The 23,220-nt window shown below is 37.2% G+C and overlaps 1 protein-coding gene and 1 non-coding gene across 2 annotated transcripts in view; both read left to right on the top strand.

The window, feature by feature from the left end:
* Nucleotides 1-15,868, top strand: part of MAGT1 (magnesium transporter 1) — a 46,966-nt gene extending 31,098 nt beyond the window's left edge. The window contains exons 5-10 of the mRNA XM_029241204.1: nt 658-798; nt 1,315-1,404; nt 2,048-2,111; nt 10,920-10,994; nt 13,368-13,458; nt 14,742-15,868. Coding sequence (XP_029097037.1) covers nt 658-798; nt 1,315-1,404; nt 2,048-2,111; nt 10,920-10,994; nt 13,368-13,458; nt 14,742-14,757 — 477 coding nt within the window. The 3' untranslated portion in view covers nt 14,758-15,868. The remainder of the gene's footprint in view (nt 1-657; nt 799-1,314; nt 1,405-2,047; nt 2,112-10,919; nt 10,995-13,367; nt 13,459-14,741) is intronic.
* On the top strand, nt 3,790-3,862 carry TRNAE-UUC. Its single transcript has one exon. It is a non-coding gene; the product is annotated as a tRNA-Glu (tRNA).
* Nucleotides 15,869-23,220: the final 7,352 nt, after the last annotated feature.

Below are 23,220 nucleotides of genomic sequence, written 5' to 3'. Positions count from 1 at the left end.
TCTGGAGCCTGTGCTCTGCAGCGGGAGGGGCCGCAACAGTGAGAGGCCCGTGTACCACAAAAAAAAAAAAAAATCCTCTATTACGTAGTCAGTTCAGCATGGAAACCACTCTTTTGTCCTTGTTAAGTCCATGGACTATCTAGTTGTACTTGGCAAATTCTTCTTAATCTAAAAGATGTTATGTTGTGAAAAAAAATGGCTTTCAAAAAGCAAAAATAGGGCTTCCCTGGTGGCGCAGTGGTTGGGAGTCTGCCTGCCGATGCAGGGGACGCGGGTTCGTGCCCCGGTCCGGGAGGATCCCACGTGCCGCGGAGCAGCTGGGCCCTTGGGCCATGGCCGCTGGGCCTGCGCGTCCGGAGCCAGTGCTCCGCGGCAGGAGAGGCCGCAAAGGTGAGAGGCCCGCGTGTCACAAAAAAAAAAAAAGCAAAAATAAATAAATAGATAAATAAAAGATGTTATGTTGTGGTTAAAGAGAATATTGTATCCATCCCATTTTCGGGTACATTGTAGACTTTTTCATTAGGATGAAAAGAAAAAGTGTAATTTTCTTGAAAATGACCACACTAATTTTGATTGCTTTCATTTCAAAGTATTTTGAACTGTATAATTAATGGATAAAATTCATACTTTAAAGTGTTTTTCTCTCCTTTCCATTAGATTAGAGTAATTAGACCCCCAAATTATGCTGGCCCCCTTATGTTGGGATTGCTTTTGGCTGTTATTGGTGGACTTGTGTATCTTCGAAGAAGCAATATGGAATTTCTCTTTAATAAAACTGGATGGGCTTTTGCGGCTCTGGTAAGTGAATTTTAGAAGAAAAATTGCTTGAATAAAACTCCTAATATTACATTGTTAGGTGGCATTTTGTTTATTTCTTACCTGTGGGAAAAGATATGATATATTTTTATTTTATACCTTAAAATCAGTTTGTTTCCTCCATTATCTCATTAGGATGGCCAGAGCTTGAAGGAACTCATTGTACCCAGTTTTTATTCAACCTGAAAGACTGTCACCCCTACGAAAATCTCCAGTTCTTTTGAAAATATTCTTCTAAAACGGTTTTCAATATTCAATTTTAAACTTGTGTCAGTTTATTTATAATGTTAAAACAGTGTTTTCCTTTCAAAGTAAATATTATTGATTCTTGTGATCCTTGTGATGAAATATAAGCCTTTTATCTTTTATCATTTATCTGAAAAAATTTATTTCATATATTACTTGAGAGGGTGCACTTTTCATACACCTATGAGTCTAATCAAGGTGGGAACAGCTACACCATGTTATATGAGTATTTCATTACTTTTTGTTTCCTAGTGTTTTGTGCTTGCTATGACATCTGGTCAAATGTGGAACCATATAAGAGGACCACCATATGCTCATAAGAATCCCCACACAGGACATGTGGTAAGGGAAAGTCCAGGATTTCTTTTCATCTTATACCAAAGTTAACCTTAATTATTATTATCCTGTGAGATCAGTGCCAGTGTATGAAGGAACTAGATTTAGTTTTGACTTTTCAATCTCTTTGTATTAATGAGCTTCAATTGCTAAAAAGCTGTGCAGTACTCTTAAAAGTGGGAAGTTCCTTATCCCATTTGGTAGTTCTTTTGAGTAAGGTGGCTAAGAATGAAAGTTAGCCTTCAACTAAATAGAATAATAGACGATCAAGTACTTGAGCATCTATCCTTTCTAGGCACTGTACTAGGTATTACTAGGTATAGTGATAAGAAAAACATAGTCCCTGTTTTCATGGAGTTTATTTTATTGTACCTCATGGTCTTCTACACTGAAAAACTAGTTTTCTCATATATTCTGTTGTTGAAAACACAGTATAAGTACAGTGAATAAGTACAAATAAATATAAGTACAAATAATAATAAATAACACAGAAATAGCTTTCATTTTAACCAGACTTTTTACTGATGAATGCTTACATACATCAGGTAAATTATTAATTTCATAGTGTTTGAAAGTAGTCAATTTTAGGATTAAATCACCAAAATTTACTGTATATTTAAAGATTAAATTTTGTCCTTTTTTCCCCCAGAATTATATCCATGGAAGCAGCCAAGCCCAGTTTGTAGCTGAAACACACATTGTTCTTCTGTTTAGTATCCTCTTTACAATAAGTTCTTGGTGCCACATTTTAATTTGTCTGTTTTCTCACATTCTACAGCATTTGGTTGAGGCTGCTCTCTTATTAGTGCAAGTCATAATATCTTTGGAATCATATTACTGTGTCATCTGTCTTAGCCTGATCAGCTAAAGACCACCAGGGACAAACCTGCAAGTCTGATAAAGCCAAGTTTATTGGATCATTGCTACAAAGGAGACTACAAATCAGAGGGACCATGGGATATCTTACCTAAGGAAAGATAGAGTTGTTATAGGATTTAAGGAAAGGTGGAGCTTAGATGAAATGTAAATGAAGCAATGTTTTGATGAGCTCAAAGCAAAGCCAGGCTAAGTGTAAAGGGATCAGAATCAGGTCTGGACTGTGAAGTGAACCCAGGGTTCTGTTTCCTGGACACTACACCGTTCAGATAAATTTGGGAATTTGTCTTCAGAAACTCCTTTTTTTTAAATTAAATTTATTTATTTATTTTTGTCTGCATTGGGTCTTCATTGCTGCATGTGGGTTTTCTCCAGTTGTGGCAAGCGGGGCTACTCTTTGTTGCAGTGGGCGGGCTTCTTGTTGCGGTGGCTTCTCTTGTTGCAGAGCACAGGCTCTAGGCATGTGGGCTTCAGTAGTTGTGGCACATGGGCTCAGTAGTTGTGGCTCGTGGGCTTAGTTGCTCCGCAGCATGTGGGATCTTCCCAGACCAGGGCTCGAACCCGTGTCCCCTGCATTGGCAGGTGGATTCTTAACCACTGCACCACCAGGGAAACCCAGAAACGCCTTTTTTAAAGCTCTGTACTTTGGTTGTAAATTGAGGCTACTTAGAAATTGTACTTGTAAATTGAGTAACTTAGATCCTCCAGTCAAGAATGGAATGTTTCCTTCTTACTGATATAATTTGAATCAGTCTACGATTTTAGAGAACAAGGTTCCTCATTGAGTAAGAAAACTGTAGTTACTCAAAGACAGGGTTTATTTTGACATTTTACAGCTGCAGCATGCCCTAGGGAGAAATATTATTTCCTGTAAACTGTGCAGCTACTTTATATGTGTGTTGGCCCATCCTCTCGAATGGCAGGGCAGATTTTTACTTTCTCACATCTGAAAATTGATGTCTCTGTAAGCTGAAGAATAGGTAACAGTGATATCAGATAGGCAGCAGTCTACATTTCTTAGTATTACTGATCATAGTTTACCCACCTGAATGCATAAACAGTGACTCTGCAGAGCAAATCAACAAGGGGAATAAATGTAATGTTCCTAGAGTTGTGCTTCTCAGCCAAGGGGTCCTAACATTGACATTCAGGAATCAATTGTAGCCCAGGCTGTTAGAGAATCTGCCCAGTGACTTGGTGGTAATGTCATTTGCCCTGCCTTGTCATCCCATCATCTAGATGACTAAGAGGAGTTCCATTTTTTATAGTTATAGACATACTTCACACACAGTTTGGTTTTTTAATGTATTATAAGCATTTAATAAATTGTATATGGCCTTCAAAGTTACAAAAGTGCATGAGAATTACAGAGCAATAAGAAAATATTGGCAAGGAAAAGGAAAAATAGTCATCATTATCAATGTCTTTATAATGGATATATCATAATTCAATTATTCTCCTATTGGTGAATATTGGAAAGAATGTTCTCTTGGGTATAAAAATAATTGACAGCATTCCCTGGTGGTCCAGTGGTTAGGATTCCAGGCTTTCACTGCTGGGGGCCCAGGTTCGATCCCTGGTCAGGGAAATAAGATCCTGCAAGACACGCGGCACAGCCAAAAATAATAATAATAATTGGCATATCTCTGAATTTCCAGAAGTATGAAACAGAGTGTGTAAATCTGTCTGTTGCTCTTCGTGTTTTGTCCAAATTGTTTTCCGAAAGGCTTTTGCTTAAATTTAAGGGTAGGAGGGACTTCCCTGGCGGTCCAGTGGTTAAGATTCTGTGCTTCCAGTGCAGGGGGTGTGGGTTCAATCCCTGGTCAGGGAACTAAGATCCCACATAGCACGCAGTGAGGCCAAAAAAAAAAGGCGGTGGGGTAGGGAGGTTTGCTGCCAGAAATATATATGTGCCCTGCTTTCCCTGGCAAGTCCTAACCATCGTTATGTATTATTTTTTTAAACTGCTAATTCAGTAGGCAAAGAAATTGTTTAAATATAGCTTGGACAATAATAATCAAAGTAACAAACATTTTTCCACAATTCTATACTTATGCTTCCTTTTATACAAATATCTTTGCCTTCATCATATATAATGTACTTTCTTCTACTGGCTCTTTTATTTTTTTATTGAAGTGTAGTTGATTTACAATATTTGTGTTAGTTTCAGGTGTACAACATACTGATTCAGTTTTTTTCAGATTATATTCCATTATAGGTTATTACAAGATATTGAATATAATTCCCTGTGCTATACAGTAAATCCTTGTTGCTTATCTATTTTATGTATAGTAGTTTGTGTTTGTTAATCCCATAACCCTAATTTGTCCCTCCCTCCCTCTCCCCTTTCATAATCATAAGTTTGTTTTCTATGTCTATGAGTCTGTTTCTGTTTCGTACATAGATTCATATATATTGGGTTGGCCAAAAAGTGCCTTCGGTTTTTAAGTAAAAATAAAAGACATTTTTCATTTTCACCAAGAACTTTATTGAACAAAATCTTCACCCTTTTGTTCCACTACTTTCTGCCATTTTTCAGGCAACTTCATAATTCCATCCTCCCAAAACTTTTTATCTTTTTGAGCAAAGAACTGTTCCAGGTGCCTTTTACAGTCTTCCAGGGAATTGAAATTTTTTCCATTAAGAGAATTTTGTAAAGACTGAAATAAATGGAAATCCGAAGGTGCAATGTCTGGTGAATAAGGAGGATGAATCAGAACTTCCCAGCCAAGTTGTAACACTTTTTGCCTGGTCATCAAAGAAACATGCGGTCTAGCGTTATCCTGATGGAAGATTATGCGTTTTCTGTTGACTAATTCTGGACGCTTTTCATCGAGTTCCGCTTTCAGTTGGTCTAATTGGGAGCAGTACTTGTTGGAATTAATTGTTTGGTTTTCCGGAAGGAGCTCATAATAGAGGACTCCCTTCCAGTCCCACCATATACACAACATCACCTTCTTTGGATGAAGACTGGTCTTTGGTGTGGTTGGTGGTGGATCATTTCGCTTGACCCAAGATCTCTTCTGTTCCACATTGTTGTACAGTGTCCACTTTTCATTGCCTGTCACAATTTGTCTTAAAGACGGAACGTTTTCGTTACTTTTCAGTAGAGGATCACATGTGGAAATACGGTCAAGAAGGTTTTTTTTGCTTAACTTATGTGGAACCCAAACATCAAAGCGATTCATATAACTAAGCTGGTGCAAATGAGTTTCAGCACTTGTTGTGGATATTTTGAGTATGTCGGCTATCTCCCACGTGGTATAACGTTGATTGTTCTCAATTAATGTCTCGATTTGATTGCTATCAACTTAAACTGGTCTACCCGACCGTGGCACATCGTCCAGCGATAAATCTCCAGCACGAAACTTTGCAAATCACTTTTTTTGTTTTTATAAATTTATTTATTTTATTTTTGGCTGCATTGGGTGTTCGTTGCTGCACACGGGCTTTCTCTAGTGGCAGCGAGTGGGGGCTACTCTTCATTGCACTGCACGTGCTTCTCATTGAGATGGCTTCTCTTATTGCAGAGCACGGGCTCTAGGGAGCACGGGCTCAGTAAGTTGTGGCTTGTGGGCTCTAGAGCACAGGCTCAGTAGTTGTGGTACACAGACTTAGTTGCTCCATGGCATGTGGGATCTTCCCAGACCAGGGCTTGAACCCGTGTCCCCTGCATTGGCAGGCGGATTCTTAACCACTGCACCACCAGGGAAGCCCCGCAAACAACTTTTGACATGTTCGATCAGTCACAGCACCTTCTCCATACACTGCACAAACCGTTTTTTGCATTTCAGTTGCGTTTTTACCTTTCTTGAAATAATAAAGCATAATATGCTGAAAATGTTGCTATTTCCCCCATCTTCATTATTAAAATGGCTACACAAAAATTCACCAGTTTTGATTAGTTTTTTTTAAATGCATGCTGATATGACAGCTGTCACATACAGTCTAACAAAATTGTTTCAAATGAATAAAGACAACTAAGTGCTACTAGAGCCATCTTACGGAAAAAACCGAACGAACCTTTCAGCCTACCATATATATATATATATATATATATATATATATATATATATTCATTTATATGCATATACTCCCCTCCCCCACATTCTGTGATTTTGATGTCCTGTTTTACATCTTCATGCTTAACCTTTTACTGTTTATTGTAGTTACAGTCACTTTTAAAATTTTTTAAATTGTTTTTTAAATCTATGTACTGGTTTATTATTATTTTATTTTATTTTATTTTTTTGCTGTACACGGGCCTCTCACTGTTGTGGCCTCTCCCATTGTGGAGCACAGGCTCCAGACGCACAGGTTCAGCGGCCATGGCTCACGGGCCCAGCCGCTCCACGGCATGTGGGATCTTCCTAGACCGGGGCACGAACCCATGTCCCCTGCGTCGGCAGGTGGACTCTCAACCACTGCGCCAACAGGGAAGCCCTGTACTGGTTTATTTAAGTGATCTTAAACCCTTTTATATATTTGCCTTTCCTCTTGTGGTTTTCCCTTTCCTATAGATCCTTGCTTCTTTTCTATTTAGAGAAGACACTTCAATATTTCTTTTAGGGTAGGTTTAGTATTGCTGAATTCTTTTAGTTTTTGCTTGTCTGAGAAATTCTTTCTCTCTCCTTCTATTCTAAATGATAATCTTGCTGGCTATCCTGATTTCAGGTTTTACCCTTACAGAACTTTGAATATATCATGCCACTCCCTTCTGGCCTGCAAAGTTTCTGCAGAGAAATCAGCTGATAGCCTTATGGAGGTTCCCGTGTAACTGACAGTTTTTCTCTTGCTGCCTTTAGAATCCTCTCTTTATCTAGTTCCTTGTTATAATGATCTGCATTTCTATCGATAATCTTTCTTAATTCAGTTATTTTTATTACCACCTTTTTGAACTTGGGGTCTAGTAGACTGGTGAGCTCTGTTTCATTATTTGTTTTCTCTGGGGATTTCTCTTGTTCTTTTTTTTTTGCGGTAGGCGGGCCTCTCACTGTTGTGGCCTCTTCCGTTGCGCAGCACAGGCTCCGGACGCGTAGGCTCAGCGGCCATGGCTCACGGGCCTAGCCGTTCCGCGGCATGTGGGATCTTCCCGGACCGGGGCACGAACCCATGTCCCCTGCATCGGCAGGCGGACTCTCAACCACTGCACCATCAGGGAAGCCCTCTCTTGTTCTTTAATTGGGAGTAGTTCTTCTGCCTTTTCATTTTACTTAACATTCTCTGTCTCTATGATTTCAGGAGAAACAGTTATCTTCTGTGGTCTTAAAGGGGTGTTTTTAAGTGGGAGCATCCCGGTGTAGACTGTGTGTGTCCAACGTTTTTGCTGCGAGGGTGGTTTTGTTGTGGATACCAGCCACGTCTTTCCTCAGGGTGTGCTGGTCATTATCCCCTTGATGGGGGTTTTGGTTGGTGTTGGAGTATCTAGAGACTATGCAGGATATGAGGTGGGCTTCCTCTCTGCTCCATGGCTATCCCTACCCTGTTAGGGGCAGGGTCTGCTCCCCAGTTCTTGGAATAGAAGCCCTGAGGGTCGGGTTTAATCAGGCTCCACTGCCCTTGAATGCGTGCCCTGCCCCATCGGAGGTGATTGCTGAAGCAAGTGAGGCCTATGCAGTCACAGAGGACTTATGTGCTGCCCGTGTAGCTATCCACAGTTCTGCTCAGAAGCAGTACAAGGTTGCGTCCCTTTGTTGTGTTTGTCCCAGATCTAGTGCAAGGCTGTGGGGGTTGGAGCATTGTGGCTGCAGGAATTGAGGTGGCTGCACTGCCATGAGAGATCTGGGCTGCCTCTGTGGCAGTCTTCTCCCAGGACCTGTCTGCCCCATATCTAGAGCTAAGCTAGGGTGTGGAATTGGCAGAGCCTAGGTGCCACTGCGGTAGGAACGACTGTGTACACCTGGACCACACCCCAGACCCTCCAGGCAGTCTTTGTATAGCTAGATGAGTCCTCTCCCAGGACCTGTCTTCCTGAGATTTCAGCACTTAGCTGCTGCATGTTCTTGTGGTACCACCCTAGGCAACCTGGTCTGTCTCTGCGTAGCTAGACCAAGTCTTTGCCCAGATCTCGCGCCAGGCTGTAGGGTGGAGTGAGCACAGCTGGGGTGTCCGCCCCTTCAGGTTGGGGTTGTGGTGTGGTGACAGACATCAGTGCAGGGCTCACTCTGCCCTGATGGTTAGCAAGCCATCACTCGTGTGCTCCTTGCAAGTAGAGTCTAAGCTTCTGTAGCCCTTTTGTCTGTCCCAGCAAATTTCCTAGCAGGCAAGGACTGGGATGCCCAGACTGTGACATGACCTGCTCACTCCCCAGGGTGAGGATCCACCCATGCGGACCTTCTCTTCCTTACAGATCCCTCCAGGAGGAGTAGGTCCTGACCCAACGCCTTTTTTTTTCCTGACCTACCCGGTTAAGTGGAGATCTTCCTTTCAGTTTTGGTTGTATAGGATTTCTTCTGCCAGTGTCTAGTTATGTTTCCATGAGAATTATTCCACACTTAGATGTATTTTTGATATGTTTGTTGGGGGAGGTGAGCTCACATCCTCCTACTCTGCCATCTTGAACCCCAAACCTACTAGCTCATTTATTTCTTTTATTTAATTTTTTTAATTAATTTTTTTCAATTTATTTTTGGCTGCGTTGGGTCTTTGTTGCTGCATGCAGGCTTTCTCTAGTTGCGGTGAGCGGAGGCTACTCTTCATTGCGGTGCAGGGGCTTCTCGTTGTGGCTTCTCTTGTTGCAGAGCACAGGCTCTAAGTGTGCGGGCTTCAGTAGTTGCAGCACATGGGTTCAGTAGTTGCAGCACGTGGGCTCAGTAGTTGTGGCACGTGGGCTCAGTAGTTGTGGGTCGCGGGCTCTAGGGCATGTGGGCTTCAGTAGTTGTGGTGCATGAGCTCTAGAGCACAGGCTCAGTAGTTGTGGAGCACGGGCTTAGTTGCTCTGTGGCATGTGGGATCTTCCCGGACCAGGGATCAAACCTGTGTCCCCTGCATTGGCAGGCAGATTCTTAACCACTGCACCAGCAGGGAAGTCCCCCTAGTAGCTCGTTTAGTAGCCTAGTTCCTGTACGTTATGGAATACCACCTCCTCTCTTTTCTATTTAGTTCTCTCAGGGTAACATGTCATCATGATTATGTAATTATTTATTATTTATTGCTTGTATCCCCCCACTAGAGTGTAAACTTGTCCAAGGAGTGGTCTGTATTTCCTCTAACTTTGTGACTCCAACTAATAGTGCCTCCCTATAATAGGCAGTAAAAGTATAATAGTAAAAGTTTAAAGAGTCTATAAATGAAATGAAACAATACATATGGAAGTGCATCATAGCTCTTGATAGCTGGACCTTGGTGGTATACTGTAAGATGGAAAGCTCATAGACCATTATACAGAAGCAAACCATTCCAAAAACAAAAGTCTCAACCATTAATCAGAGTACCTATAGCCAAAGCCTATAGAAATGATCAGTCTTTATGCTTACATGCATACAAAGAACCCCAGTAAGAAAAAAAATAATCACTGGAGAAGACAACTTGGCTAAAAAACAAAAAACATGAATGAGTTTATGCCCCTTTCTGTTTAATTATACCCACATGAGGTAGCATACAATGTGCATGTGTATATGCATAATTAATATGAGCATTTTAAACTGCTGTTTGTATTCACCAAACTGCAGGGTGAGTCTCTCTTTTCTACTAGAACACATTCTATTTGTTTCAAAATGTGATTTTTCTTATTTTACTGTTCTGCCATGCCATGTGTTACCTTTTGCACGAGTAAGTCTATTTTGTATTTATATAGCTTCTATATTAAGCTGAATAAAAGTGAGGTTATGGCTCGCAGGATTTTCTCTTTTTATTAGAATAGGACAATTTAGGTAGTTTAGTAGTAATTTGTGCTTTAAAGGTTAATTATTGAAATTCTGGAAAATTTTGATAAGTTATTTTTCAAATAAAAATTAGTTGCTATTCTTTTTTTTTTTTTGCGGTACGCGGGCCTCTCACTGTTGTGGCCTCTCCCGTTGCGGAGCACAGGCTCCGGACACGCAGGCTCAGCAGCCATGGCTCATGGGCCCAGCCGCTCCACGGCATGTGGGATCCTCCCAGACCGGGGCATGAACCCGTGTCCCCTGCATCGGCAGGTGGACTCTCAACCACCGCGCCAGCAGGGAAGCCCAGTTGCTATTCTTTAAATGGTGTACGTTTCAAGTGTGTTCTTTTTTGGAGAGTGGTTGAAATATTCAAAATGGCTATTTAATTTTTTTAAATGTGTATGAGATTGGCGCAATAGTTGGAAGAATGTTCCAGAAGTTTATTTCAAAGTACAATTTTAGAGGAAAACTCATATTTCATCTATGAGTTTAAATATCAGTTTTAAATACTGATATCAGACAGTATTTAAAAACAAATATCAGACATTTGTTTAAAATATCAGTTTTTATTTGTGCAAATAATTTTCTAACCTTAATTTTTTATTATATCTTCATAGTAAATAATTGTCATACTATGTAGACACCAGATTATGTAGTTATAATTTTTTGTAATTGAGAGTAGAAGGTTTATATATTTATTCATTCTATATTATTCTAGAAATATTAAAGTTGTATGTTATTTTTGTCTGTGTGAATTTCTCCTTAAACAATTTTTCTAAGATGGTGGGGTTACCTTAGGGATGGTGCTTTTATGTGAAGCTGCTACATCTGACATGGATATTGGAAAGCGAAAGAGTAAGTCATATCATATGCCAAAATGTAGCAATTCTGCCTTTAATACAGAAAAAAGAATGTCCTTTTAATCACTTCCCCTCTTAGTTATATTATTTTACTTCTTTATGATTATAAAAATAATATGTGCTCATTGTAGAAAATGTGGGGGAAAATAGGAGAATGAAACATTTCGGGGGAGAGTTACCCATTATTCCACCATTGAAAAGCTAATAATTTTAACGTAATATAAGTTCCTTCCATTTATAAAAACATCTTTTCAACTGTATGTATAATACTTTGAATCTTATACCACCCCTTTTTAACCAGAGTTAAAATATTTCACTAATACTTTCCCATACATAATTTTTAATTTATAGTCTATACTGTAATTTACTTAACCTATCTGATTTTGTTAAGTGTTTACTTTTTTCCTAACTTTCATTGTAATACTTATTTAGTGACTATTATGGTGCATATTAAACTTTATCCTCTTTCATATTAATTCCTTAAAGTAGAATGACTGGGTCCTGTGTATGAGTATTTTCAATTATCTTGATGTTTTAAGCTGACGATGCCAAATTCTTTCCCCAAATATTTTAATAATTTAGATTCCTACCAGTGGTATTTCAGAATGCTTGTTTCACTGTAACTTTATCAACATTAGATAACCTCATTAAAAATGTGTATGTGTATATTTGCTAATCAGATAAGGGGGAAATACATTATTTTGTACTTCTTTGGTTATTAGTATAGTTGAATATTTTCTTAGATGTTTATTAGCTGTTTGTGTTTTCCCTTCTGTAAAATGTCTTTTGCCATTTATGTATTAGAGTCTTATTCCTTTTCCTATTGGTTTGCATAGACTTTTTATATATTAGAATATTCACACACTGATATTTGTTACAAAGAAATGCAAACAATGTAATTTATGTCTAAGAGTTTTACATGAAATCAGTCTAAGGGTTTTCTTTTTATGGTTAAAGAGTTAAATGTCATCAAAATTAACCTAGGTTAATAAATCTGTTTACTTTTTCTTCTAGAAAAAAGATGATGACATTGGATTTTAAATTTGGGAGATACGTATTTTGCTGAATTGAAATGAATTTTTACATATTAGAAAAATAGAACCAATGTAACAATTTTTTATCTAGTCAATATACATCCTTTCATTCCTGACTTTTGAAAAATTGCCTATTTCAGTATTCATTATTGGGGAAAGGCCATCTGGGTACTACACTGCTGGCATGAATTTAAATTGTAAAACATTTTGGTGACATATATTAAAATAGTCACAATTTGATCTACTTCTAAGATTCTAACTTAATGAAATAGTCACAAATAGTAATAATATATATTTCTTTAGTGCCTATTATGTACCAAGAACTACCTGAAGCACTCTTAGATGCGTGAAAAAAGTAGAGTACAAATATATATTCAGAGTGAAACTGTATATATACATGTATGTGTGCATTTGATTAGGGAAAAAATAGACTTCTCCAAAGAGCATGTGTTAATACTCAGATATAATATATTTAACATTTACATTTTGGCCCCTAATCATATTGTGTGAAAATTTTAAAAGGAAAAAGAATTATTCTCTAAGTATAACAAAACTAAAAGTTGTTTTTGGTATCGGCCAATAAATATGGAGCTCCAGTTTCCCTGGAGCTTCCATTGCTGTAGCACACATGCTTTCCCACACCCCTCCCTCTATGCTTCTTAGGCAGTCTTAGTCCAGGGACTCGAAGAGCCTCATGTTATGGGAATCATACTTGAGCATTGTAGGGTCAGCATCTAGAGTTAAGGTTGGTAACTGCTATGCTAAACCAGAGCATGTGGGATTAATGGAGAGAGCTATGAATTTAGGACTAGGAATCTGGGCGGGTTTTTTCCCCTCATAATTCAAATGAGGAATCCATGTTGAAGGAGTTCCTCATACAAGCAGTGTAGTTACCAGTGAATGAATAAAATACTTTCAAGTAAGGCTTTCACAATGATATTGCCAGATGTCTTTAAGTGAATATTTATCAATAATAAATAAGATCATACTAAGGATTTAAAAGAAGTTTAATAACTGAGTTATTTTCTTGTCAGTCATAAAACAGTGTATTTAACACTAAATTCTTGACTGTGATGGCTTTAATGAAATTCATTATTTCATACAATTAAATTACACAAGTATGTAAATGGAACTATTCTATTATATTGTAATGGAGCAAATTAAAGGAGAAGGCAGACTGCTGAAGAATGGGGATGAACTTTGTTGTACAGTTTAGATTTACCAGTAAATTAAAGCCCTTGCTTTTTACTCTTGGAATTATAGCCTACAAGTTATGCTCTTGCTCTTTATTATGCTTAACATGCTCATTTTACTGTCCTTTTATTTTTCTGCAGTAATGTGTGTGGCTGGTATTGGACTCGTTGTATTATTCTTCAGTTGGATGCTCTCTATTTTCAGATCTAAATATCATGGATATCCATATAGGTATGATTATTTTTCATTTATATAGTGATTATCTATACTTACAATGATTAGAGTTGATGTTGCTTTATAGTATTTTTGACTGTATTGCCAAATTACTCTGGCTTCTAAAGCAAAGAGGTAGGCTTTAATTTAGGTATGTTGCATATAGAAATTAAAATAATTATGATACAATGAACAATAGCATGTGATTTCTCAGGAACATCATTCAGGGTTATTCTGACATCTCCTAATTTAACCTAGAAATCTATCAAACACATAATGATTAGGACATTTTATACCCTGTCTACTCATACAGTTCCTTATCTGCATACTTTACGTGTTTTTGATGACAGAATTATTTTTCTAATGTTTTTTAAAACTTCTCACTCTACTTTTCAGGCTCTTTAGCTGGCATAAACAGAACATTTGATTAGAATCCAGTTTGTAGAGTGTATAATAAGAAAGAGTGTTTAAGAAGGTCTAATTGGCTTATAATGTTCATAGAGATCTCTAAGGCTCAGGGAAGACATTATTCTCCTGGTTATAAGTTCTTGGTTTTATTCTGTTACTAGCCAAAATAAATGTACCAGTACACAATGGGGAATGTTGTAAGTTAGTTTTATAATCTGAGTGCCATTTACTATAATTCCTATTCTTTTAATACAACATTGTCCTGTTGTATAAACGACTATGAACACTAAAGGTAAAGTATATCAAGTGATATTTTTGAGACACATTCATTCTTCGTATTTTTAACACAAGTTTTTAGTAGGTAATTTTGAAACACTCCCTGATCAGTTCATTATATTGTCACATTCCTAAATGCATTTTGATTAGTGAACAACTTAATCTTCTTTTGCATTTTCTGCAGACTTACTTAATTTTAAGACCAAAACCTACTAGAACTTTGATCCTTGACTTATAATCCTCTAGCTTTATACTTTTATTCTTCTGTGTATGTACATTTTAAAATAATTTATCCCCTATAGAATACTAGCTGAGATACAAGGGTAATCTTCTGCTCCCCAGAAGCTGGGACTTCTGTTACATATTTGATCAGCGTGGTTGATTCAGTTATTAATTGGTGTCTCCAGGAGATATTTTAATTCGAAGTTATTTCTATTTCCTTTTCTCCTAAGACTACCTCAATATCTCAGTGTTTCTCACTTTTTGTGATTGATACTCAAAGTTTATTATACATGTACCCAAACGTTCTTTGATCTGAAAAACATCAAGATATTTATTAGAAGTAAAGACTACTTTTCTTTCAGAGACTAATAGATTGGTATATATTTTTGTTTCAGCTTTCTGATGAGTTAAAAAGGATTCCAGAGATATGTAGGCACTGGAGTAATGGAAATTGAAAAATGAAAAACGTGTGTGTGAAAAGAAGAATGCAATTTGTGTATTTTGTATTACCTCTTTTTTTCAAGTGATTAAAATAGTTAATCATTTAACCAAAGAAGATGTATAGTGCCTTAAGAAGCAATTTTCCATCAAAATCATGAAGTATTTGGATATGATTCTCCTCTTAACCTTCCCTTCCCAGTAAACTTTGTGGAATATTTAATTTAGTGGAATTAAATATTTTTAAAAAATTTTAAAGCTACTACTTCATTTTAGTTACAACAAGGTTCAAAACTGCTTTAGTTAACTTTTGACCATCTGATTTTTTATTATCTTATCCAAAGGTGTGGCGGGCAGTTCTGATAACAACATCAAGAATCCATTCTTAACTTTTCCATCTTTGCATGGATGTGTATACTTTGCACATCTTTCCTTTTGGGCAGAGAAATCATATGTGCTATGTGTCTTCTGAAAATGGAACACCATTCTTCAGAGTACATGTCTAGACTTCAGAAAAAAAGACTAGCCAGTCCTCCTCCATCTTTCCTCCAGAAATGCAGTGCAAACTATGCTTCTTGGTAGCTGTAGACATTAAGAAATATCTCTAAATGCAGGATTATGATTTCTGCATGAGTGTGGTATTAACTACCTGTATTTGGAAAGATTTCAGGCTCATTCTGTCTCCCTAGTTTTGTTTTATTTAAGGTGGGCGCCTTTCTAATAAAAATGTAGCTTAGTGCTAAAATCAGTGTAAATTTTAAATGGTCTAAAACGTTTCTGCAAATTAGAGCTCATCACTTATTTCATTTGTACCTAAGAGAAAAAGCTAGGTTCATCTGGTTAAGTTGATATCTGTATTACAGTTGCAACATATTTCATTAACCCTTGTGTTTAGGAAAAGGACTCCCCTAGATTGGGAAAATAAAATCATGAAATATTAAGCTGTTGCCTGTGAATAGAAAGTAAATGTTTCTTGAAAACTGTTCTGGTTTTTGCTATTTTTTTAGCCTTCATTTTCTCACTTTAAGTGGAGAACAAAGTAATCATTTGAAGAAGTTTTGAATTTTATCTTTTTTTCTGTCAGTGAAAATAACCGTATGTGCTAACCAAATTTCTGTGAAGAGTGGAAGTTGATGGTTATCATTAGATCTAGCTATAACCTCCCCCATAGTTATAAAGAGTATCCAGAAATGCCACTGTTAATGGAAATATGAGAATTCTGATAATGAAAAAAATGTTTAATAAATCTTAGAAGTATTATTACATTAAAATAATACTGTGACTGCCTGCTACTATTTACCATCTAATAACTCTCCCACGTGGTCTGGAAGTCTTATATAATAGAGGTTTGAAGAAAGAGATGGATATAATTGCCTAAGAAGAAATGTTATATGTGGGGGTTTTGTTTTTGTTTTTGTTAGTAGATTTGGTGGGTGAGGGGATATTTACTCTCTAGTGGAGCCTGTTTTTGTTACTCCACTGTAAATTGTATGATTCTGGATTCCTTATCTGCTGTTCTTGTACTTGTCTCAGGCCAAGTAAATTTATGCTGTGATTCTTATGAGACTTGTATGAATATACCCTGATTTGTACATACTAACCGGGGGAATATTACTGCCATGTAAAATGTATAGCTCCAGATAATTTGCAATGAACATTGAAAGAATGACAGTTTTTTTGTATTTGTTTTGTCTCTTAAGAGCACATTCTTCTTCTTTAAGGAGAGAAGTTGCATTCTGGCTACAATCTGTAGAAAGCAGATTTACTACACTTAGAATAGTGTTACTTTTGTGGAAATGTTGAAATTAGCTTTCATCTGAAGTGCCTTAAGTAGACTCTTAATTAACTTTTCTAGCAATTGTTTAAATATTATTTGTTATGCATTTAAAAATACTATTTAAAATGACACATTGTAGTGACAAAGATAACCAAATGTCTGGCTGTTTGCTTTTTGATCATATCAATAAACTTTTACAATCTAAATTCTGAGTTTCTGGTTAACAACTAAGGAGAGGTGAATTTAAAACACTAAACTAGAATTGTAATATTAGGACATACCATTTTGAAATTATAGTTAAATTTCTTATTGTCCTAATGACAGTGAATTTGATAGGCCAATTTACTTAGGTATTCTGGACTGAGATACATTCTTCCAGGATTCCATACATTATCCTTCATTAATGCTGTCACCCATTAGATTAGTCAAAACAACCAAGATAAGTAAATGAATGACTGTTTTTAATGGTTCATTACATTTTGCCCTAGTCAGTGAATGCTGTGACTAGGTAATTCCCTTTTGGCACTAATTAATTTGAAACAGTTACCCAGACAGATTATCAAGTTATATAAGACTGGGCAGCAGTAAATTTGCAAATATGGAGTAGAAACACTGGACAGGAAGTAAAGAAATCTGGCTTTTAAACAGCTTTTAGTCCTTACTTTGTTTCTGTTTAGCTATGTGACCATAGGCAAATCAGTGAACCCCTCTGGACCTGTTTCTTTATTCTAATGTGAGTGCATTGGATTAAACCACCTCAGTGTTCCTTTCAGCACTACTGTTCTATGATGTAAAATATTAAAGATGTATTTCAATTTTGAATGGATATCATTTATGATATTCAGCTTTGGTGTTGAATTAGATCAATTGAAATGCAGGGTGTTTTGTAGTCAGATTTCGGAAGAAGCTATGAAATGCTTGTGGAAGCCATTATAGCTGAAAATTGTTTAATAATATGCATTGAAATATTTTTTTAGAAAGAATACACTTGAAACAATTATGTTAATATCAGATCTTGATTTAAGTGGGTTCTGCCCAATTTTGAGCAAGGATGAGATGAATAACTGTAATAGTATGCTAATATCATAGAAAGTCAAAACCAAAGGGACCTTAGATACCATTTAATCACTCCCTTCGTTTTGACTGCTAAAGAAAACCTGCCCTAGAGAGGTGAAGCAATTTACTGAAGGTTATTCCAAGGAAATTCCTACAGGTTTCCTATTTAGCTGCAAATTTCCTATGGATTAGGTTTCACTTCAGGATACAAATTACTCCCTGGAGAAATGGAAACCATAGTTAGTCTGTCTTGATTGCTTCCTGATATCTAGATTGCAGGGACCTAGGGAAAGGGGAATGGGGAGTTGTTGCTTATAATTAGAGTTTCAGTTTTGCAAGATGAAAATAATTCTGGAGGTTGGTTGCACAACAGTGTGAATGAACTTAACAGTACTGAACTATATGTTTAAAAATGGTAAAGAAAGTATATTTTATGTATATTTTACCACAACTCAAAATTAAGACAAATACTATTGCCTTGGCACCAACCCCATATTAGCATATCCTTACTGACACCACTTTGTATTTGATCATTGTCCTGAAAATGATTACAGCTGAATAGAGTATGACTCATGGTGGGAATGTTGGAGTATGGTCTTCAGGCTCTTTGGGTGACAATTTAAGAACATGCAGATAAAAAAAAAAAAAAAAAAAAAGAACATGCAGATAAACCCTGCCTTCAGAATCAGTGATGAGTATATTCCTATGAGTGCTTTATAAATAATGACTTCCAGCTGAAAAAAAGAAAAACAAACTAAGATTTGGCTCCACCAAATACCCAGACTCAGAAATGATGCATTTGGTCTGAACCTTCCAGTTTATAATGCCTGGCTGTGGCTCTGTGGCTAGCAGTTGTACCTAGAGAACTTTGGGTCTGAAGTTCTTTTTATGATCATCAAATAAAATAAATGCAATATTTTCTCTCCCTCCAAACACAGCTTGAATATTATAGTTTCCTGGAAGCTTTCCTGACCTCCCAGTTTGGGTTTTATACCCTTCCTCTCTTCTTCGGTGCATCTCTGTTATCCTATCTTGTAATTGCCCTGTCCCTCCCATAAACTGTAAATTCCTTGGGAACAGAGACATTGTCTTACTCATCTCTGTATACTCCTTTTCTAAAATGCATGCATAGTACACACTCAGTAAATTTTCACTGATTGAATAAAGAAAAGTCTTTACTCTCAAGTTGCAGTCTTGTGGTGGAAACAAACATGTAAACAAATGCAATCCTAGTGAGAAAATATGTTTTATATCATGGATACAGAGGAGGGTTTGATCACTCTCTTGAGGTTGGGTGGGAGGGGAAAGGAGAGGTTTCTGTGAAGGGAAATGAAATTTTAAAGGATGATTGATTAGTTCACAAGATACATTTTTAAAGTACTGAAATGCCAAATTACTCTTATCAGTATAGTATCATTTTAGTACTTTTAAGAAAATCTCAAGTCAGAGTCATTTACATCCCAAATCATACCCGAAGGGTTACATGGTATGTGACAATTTCTAAATGAACAAAAATGCACTACTTTAAAAATATTCTTACCATTCTTATCCCTCTGCCTGTTTTACAAAGTCTTCTGAGGGATCTCATTTTAATGACCAATTCTCAAGTTATTAGTAACTCTGAACATCTTTTCTCTTATTTCTTAGTCATTTGTATATCCCATAGAACCAATTTGGGCCTTCGTCTAATTCCAAAGGTCTTCCATAGTCTTCTTAGAATTGAGGTAGAGAAACTTTATGGAAACAGAAAGAGAAGATAGGGACTTCCTGGTTGCACAGTGGTTAAGAATTCGCCTGCCAATGCAGGGGTCACGGGTTCAATCCCTGGCCCGGGAAGGTCTCACATGCTGCGGAGCAGCTAAGCCTGTGCACCACAACTACTGAACCTGCAAGAGCTCACACACCAGAACTACTGAGCCTGCTTGCTGCAACTGCTGAAGCCCGTGCGCCTAGGGCCTGTGCTCCGCAAAAGAGAAGACACTGCAATGACGAGCCCATACACCGCAACAAAGAGTAGCCCCCGCTGGCCGCAACTAGAGAAAGCCCATGTGCAGCAATGAAGACCCAACGCAGCCAAAAACTTAAAAAAAAAAAAAAAGAAAGAAAGCAAAAGAGAAGATAGTAGTGAAATTTGAGGTAAAAAAGAAAAAAGATGGAGGCAGGTTTCCAGGACCCCTGAAACCCAAATGCTTCTCTTCCTCCATGGTGAGATTTCCTCCTCTTACCTCTCTTTCTTTCCCTCAAAGGTCAAATTCATTCTCACAAGTCTGACCCCTCATCACCTCTTTTAATCAAGGTTTTCTTCCTTATTCATTCTATTTGGAAAGCCAGACATACAAGGGATCCTTAATCCTAGGTCCTGGTCCTTTTGCAGGTGTAACAACATTTGAGGACATGTAGATGACTATGACAATTTTATCTCAGATTTTAATAAAATACCAATGTTTTGATAATATACAAAATACTAAAATATTAGTACAACCATTTTGCTCTAGTATCATACATATTATTGACAGATTCAAGTTCCAACAGCTTAGCAGAAGAAAGTAAGATGGAATTCCCTGATAGTGACTAGCTAGTTCTATCAAATGTTAATTCAAATTAAGATAGTATCAGGAATAAATGTAATAAAAGATGTTCAAGACATATTGACTGGAAACTACAAAACATTGTTGAGAGAAATTAAAGAACACAAATAGGAACTTCCCTGGCAGTCCAGTGGTTAAGACTCTGCACTTCCACTGCACGGGGCACAGGTTTGATCCCTGGTCAGGGAACCCAGATCCCACATGCCACGTGGCATGGCTAAAATAAATAAATAAAGAACACAAATAAGGGATATACCCTGTTCATAGTTTTTGTGTGTGTGTGTGTGTGTGTGTGTGTGTGTGTGTGTCACACGGGCCTCTCACTGTTGTGGTCTCTCCCGTTGCAGAGCACAGGCTCCGGACGCGCAGGCTCAGTGGCCATGGCTCACAGGCCCAGCTGCTCTGCGGCATGTGGGATCTTCCCAGACCAGGGCACGAACCCGTGTCCCCTGCATCGGCAGGCGGACTCTCAACCACTGCGCCCAGGGAAGCCCCTGTTCACAGATTTTAAAATTCAATGTTCAGCTATACTCCAATAAAAATTCTTTAAAATTTTTTTAAACTTTTAAGGAAATAAAAGAATTCTTTCAGTTGAAATGTGTATGAACCTTGAACAATAATAACCCTTTACAAGTTACTTCCTACAATTATAACACTAAGTAACATCAAAAATGAAATATGCTAAACTTTCTCAAAAAATACAATTTAATGTTGTAAAGCTCTCAATTTTCATATCAACTCCAATAAAAATTATAGCATATTTTTGTGTGTGTGTGAAGGTTGAAGTTTATATGGAAATGTGAAGGGCCAAAAATAGCTAAGATAAATATTACTCAGCCATAAAAAGGACAAAATAATGGCATTTGCAGTGACATGGATGGACCTAGAGACTGTCATACTGAGTGAAGTAAGTCAGAGAAAGACAAATATCACATGATATCACTTATATGTGGAAGCAAATAAAAGGTACAAATGAACCTATTTACAAATCAGAAATAGAATCACAGATGTAGAAGACAAACTTACAGTTACCAAGGGGAAAGGGGGGAGGGGAGGGATAAATTGGGAGATTGGGATTGACATATGCACACTACTATATATAAAATAGATCACTAATAAGAACCTACTGTATAGCACAGGGAACTCTACTCAATACTCTGTAATGACCTATATGGGAACAGAATCTAAAAAAGAGTGGATATATGTATAACTGATTCACTTTGCTGTACAGCAGAAACTAACACAACATTGTAAATCAACTATAATAAAAATTAATTAAAAATAAAATGTTGCATAACAATCAAAAAACAAAACAAACAAAAAAATAGCTAAGATAGAAAAATGACAGAGTAAACAGTTCAGAGGGCCCATCCCTCCGCAGAAACACTGAAAAAGATGTAAAGACTGCCAGAATCAACTCTGTTGTAACTCTGGAAAATAGGCAAAGGTTTGAAACAACAAAGTGAATGCTAAATCAGAAAAAGTTTCCTTTAGAAAAAGGAAACTTAAGCATGGTAGGAGAACTTTGTGGTGTTTTAGCCTCGCCCTGTCTCCCCATGTTGGTGTGGCAGAGTTTTGAAGATGGCATTCTGTGTTTCCAGTTTGGGTAGCTGGTCCCAAAGAGAGCAGAGCAGACCTTGTTTCCAAGAAATTGTGTTTGTCTGTTTTGACCTGTCTGTGGGTTCCCTAAGAAATGACACAAGAGACTTACCTCAGTTTGCCCAGCTCAGAAATCATTCAGGACCAAAAAGCAGCTATCCTCAAAAATGTTAAAAGACAAATGAACAAGCCACTGCTGCCTGAGGCAAAACATTGCTGTTGTGGCAATCAATAGATGTGTCAAAAGTCTAGGAGCAAAAGCTGAGAAGAGACTTACTATGGGAAACAGGATGCATGCTCAGAATAGACTTAACAGGATGCATGCTCAGAATAGACTTAATAGTTCTCTAAGCTTTTACCTCTGACTAATCTTTATGCTCAGTGCAAGCAGGAAGTGAAAACTAAGGCAGAGTTGTAAACAGACTGGCTAAGTGTTGAAGGACTGTACCAAGACAGGGCCAATCTGCAAAGATTGAAAGAGGGTTTTTGTTTTGTTTTTTTGCCTCCAGGTGTTTAAGGAAATCACTCTCATATCACTAGATGACCACTAAGCTAGTGAAACAGAGACTTCAGTGTTGACATATGACAAAGAATACAGTCTTTACACAAATAGTTTAGGAAGTTCACTAAGCAAAAACTATAACCTACAACATGCAGAAACAACAACTAATGGGAAAGGAGGAGAATATGATTTCCAGAGTTACCACATTATAATATTCAAAATGTCCAGTTTTCAACAAAAAATGATGCAGCACATGAAGGAATAAGAAAATATAGCTCATTCACAGTGGAAACATAGAAATTAACAGAAACTATACCTCAGGAAGCCCAGACATTGGACTTACTAGAAAAAGATTTTAAATCAGCTATTTAAAATATGTTCAGAGAGCTAAAGGAAATCATACCCCAAAAATAAAGGAAACCAGGTAAACTATGTGTCACCAAACAGAGGATATCAATAAAGAAAGAGAATAACAACAGAATGGTAATCATGTGAAGTAAAGGATGTGTTAAGTAACCCTATTGTGGTAAACATTTCACAATATATATGTGTATGAAATCATCATGTTGTGCACCTTAAACTTACACAATGTTATCTGTCAATTATATCTCAATAAAGCTGGATAAAAGTAAAACACATTACTCATGGGGAGAAAAAAGAGATATAAAAAAATAGAAATTCTTGATCTGAAAGATACATTAGTGAAAAAAGTTTACTAGAGGGCTTCAAAAACATATTTGAGCAGACAGAAGAAATAAATAGTGAGCATGAAGATGAGTTGATTACAATTATCCAATTGGAGAAGCAGGAAAAAAAAAGAATGAAGAAAATTAACAGAACCTAAGAGACCTGCGGGACAGCATCAAACACACCAATATACAAATAAAGAGAGTCCCAGCAGAAGAGTAGAGAGA

The sequence above is a fragment of the Monodon monoceros genome, unplaced genomic scaffold (genome assembly GCF_005190385.1).
Source record: "Monodon monoceros isolate NGI ecotype Baffin Bay Population unplaced genomic scaffold, NGI_Narwhal_1 Super_Scaffold_22, whole genome shotgun sequence".
In the NCBI taxonomy this organism is placed as follows: Eukaryota; Metazoa; Chordata; class Mammalia; order Artiodactyla; family Monodontidae; genus Monodon; species Monodon monoceros.
Note: the sequence above shows the minus strand (reverse complement) of the source record. Positions and strands in the feature narration are given on the sequence as shown.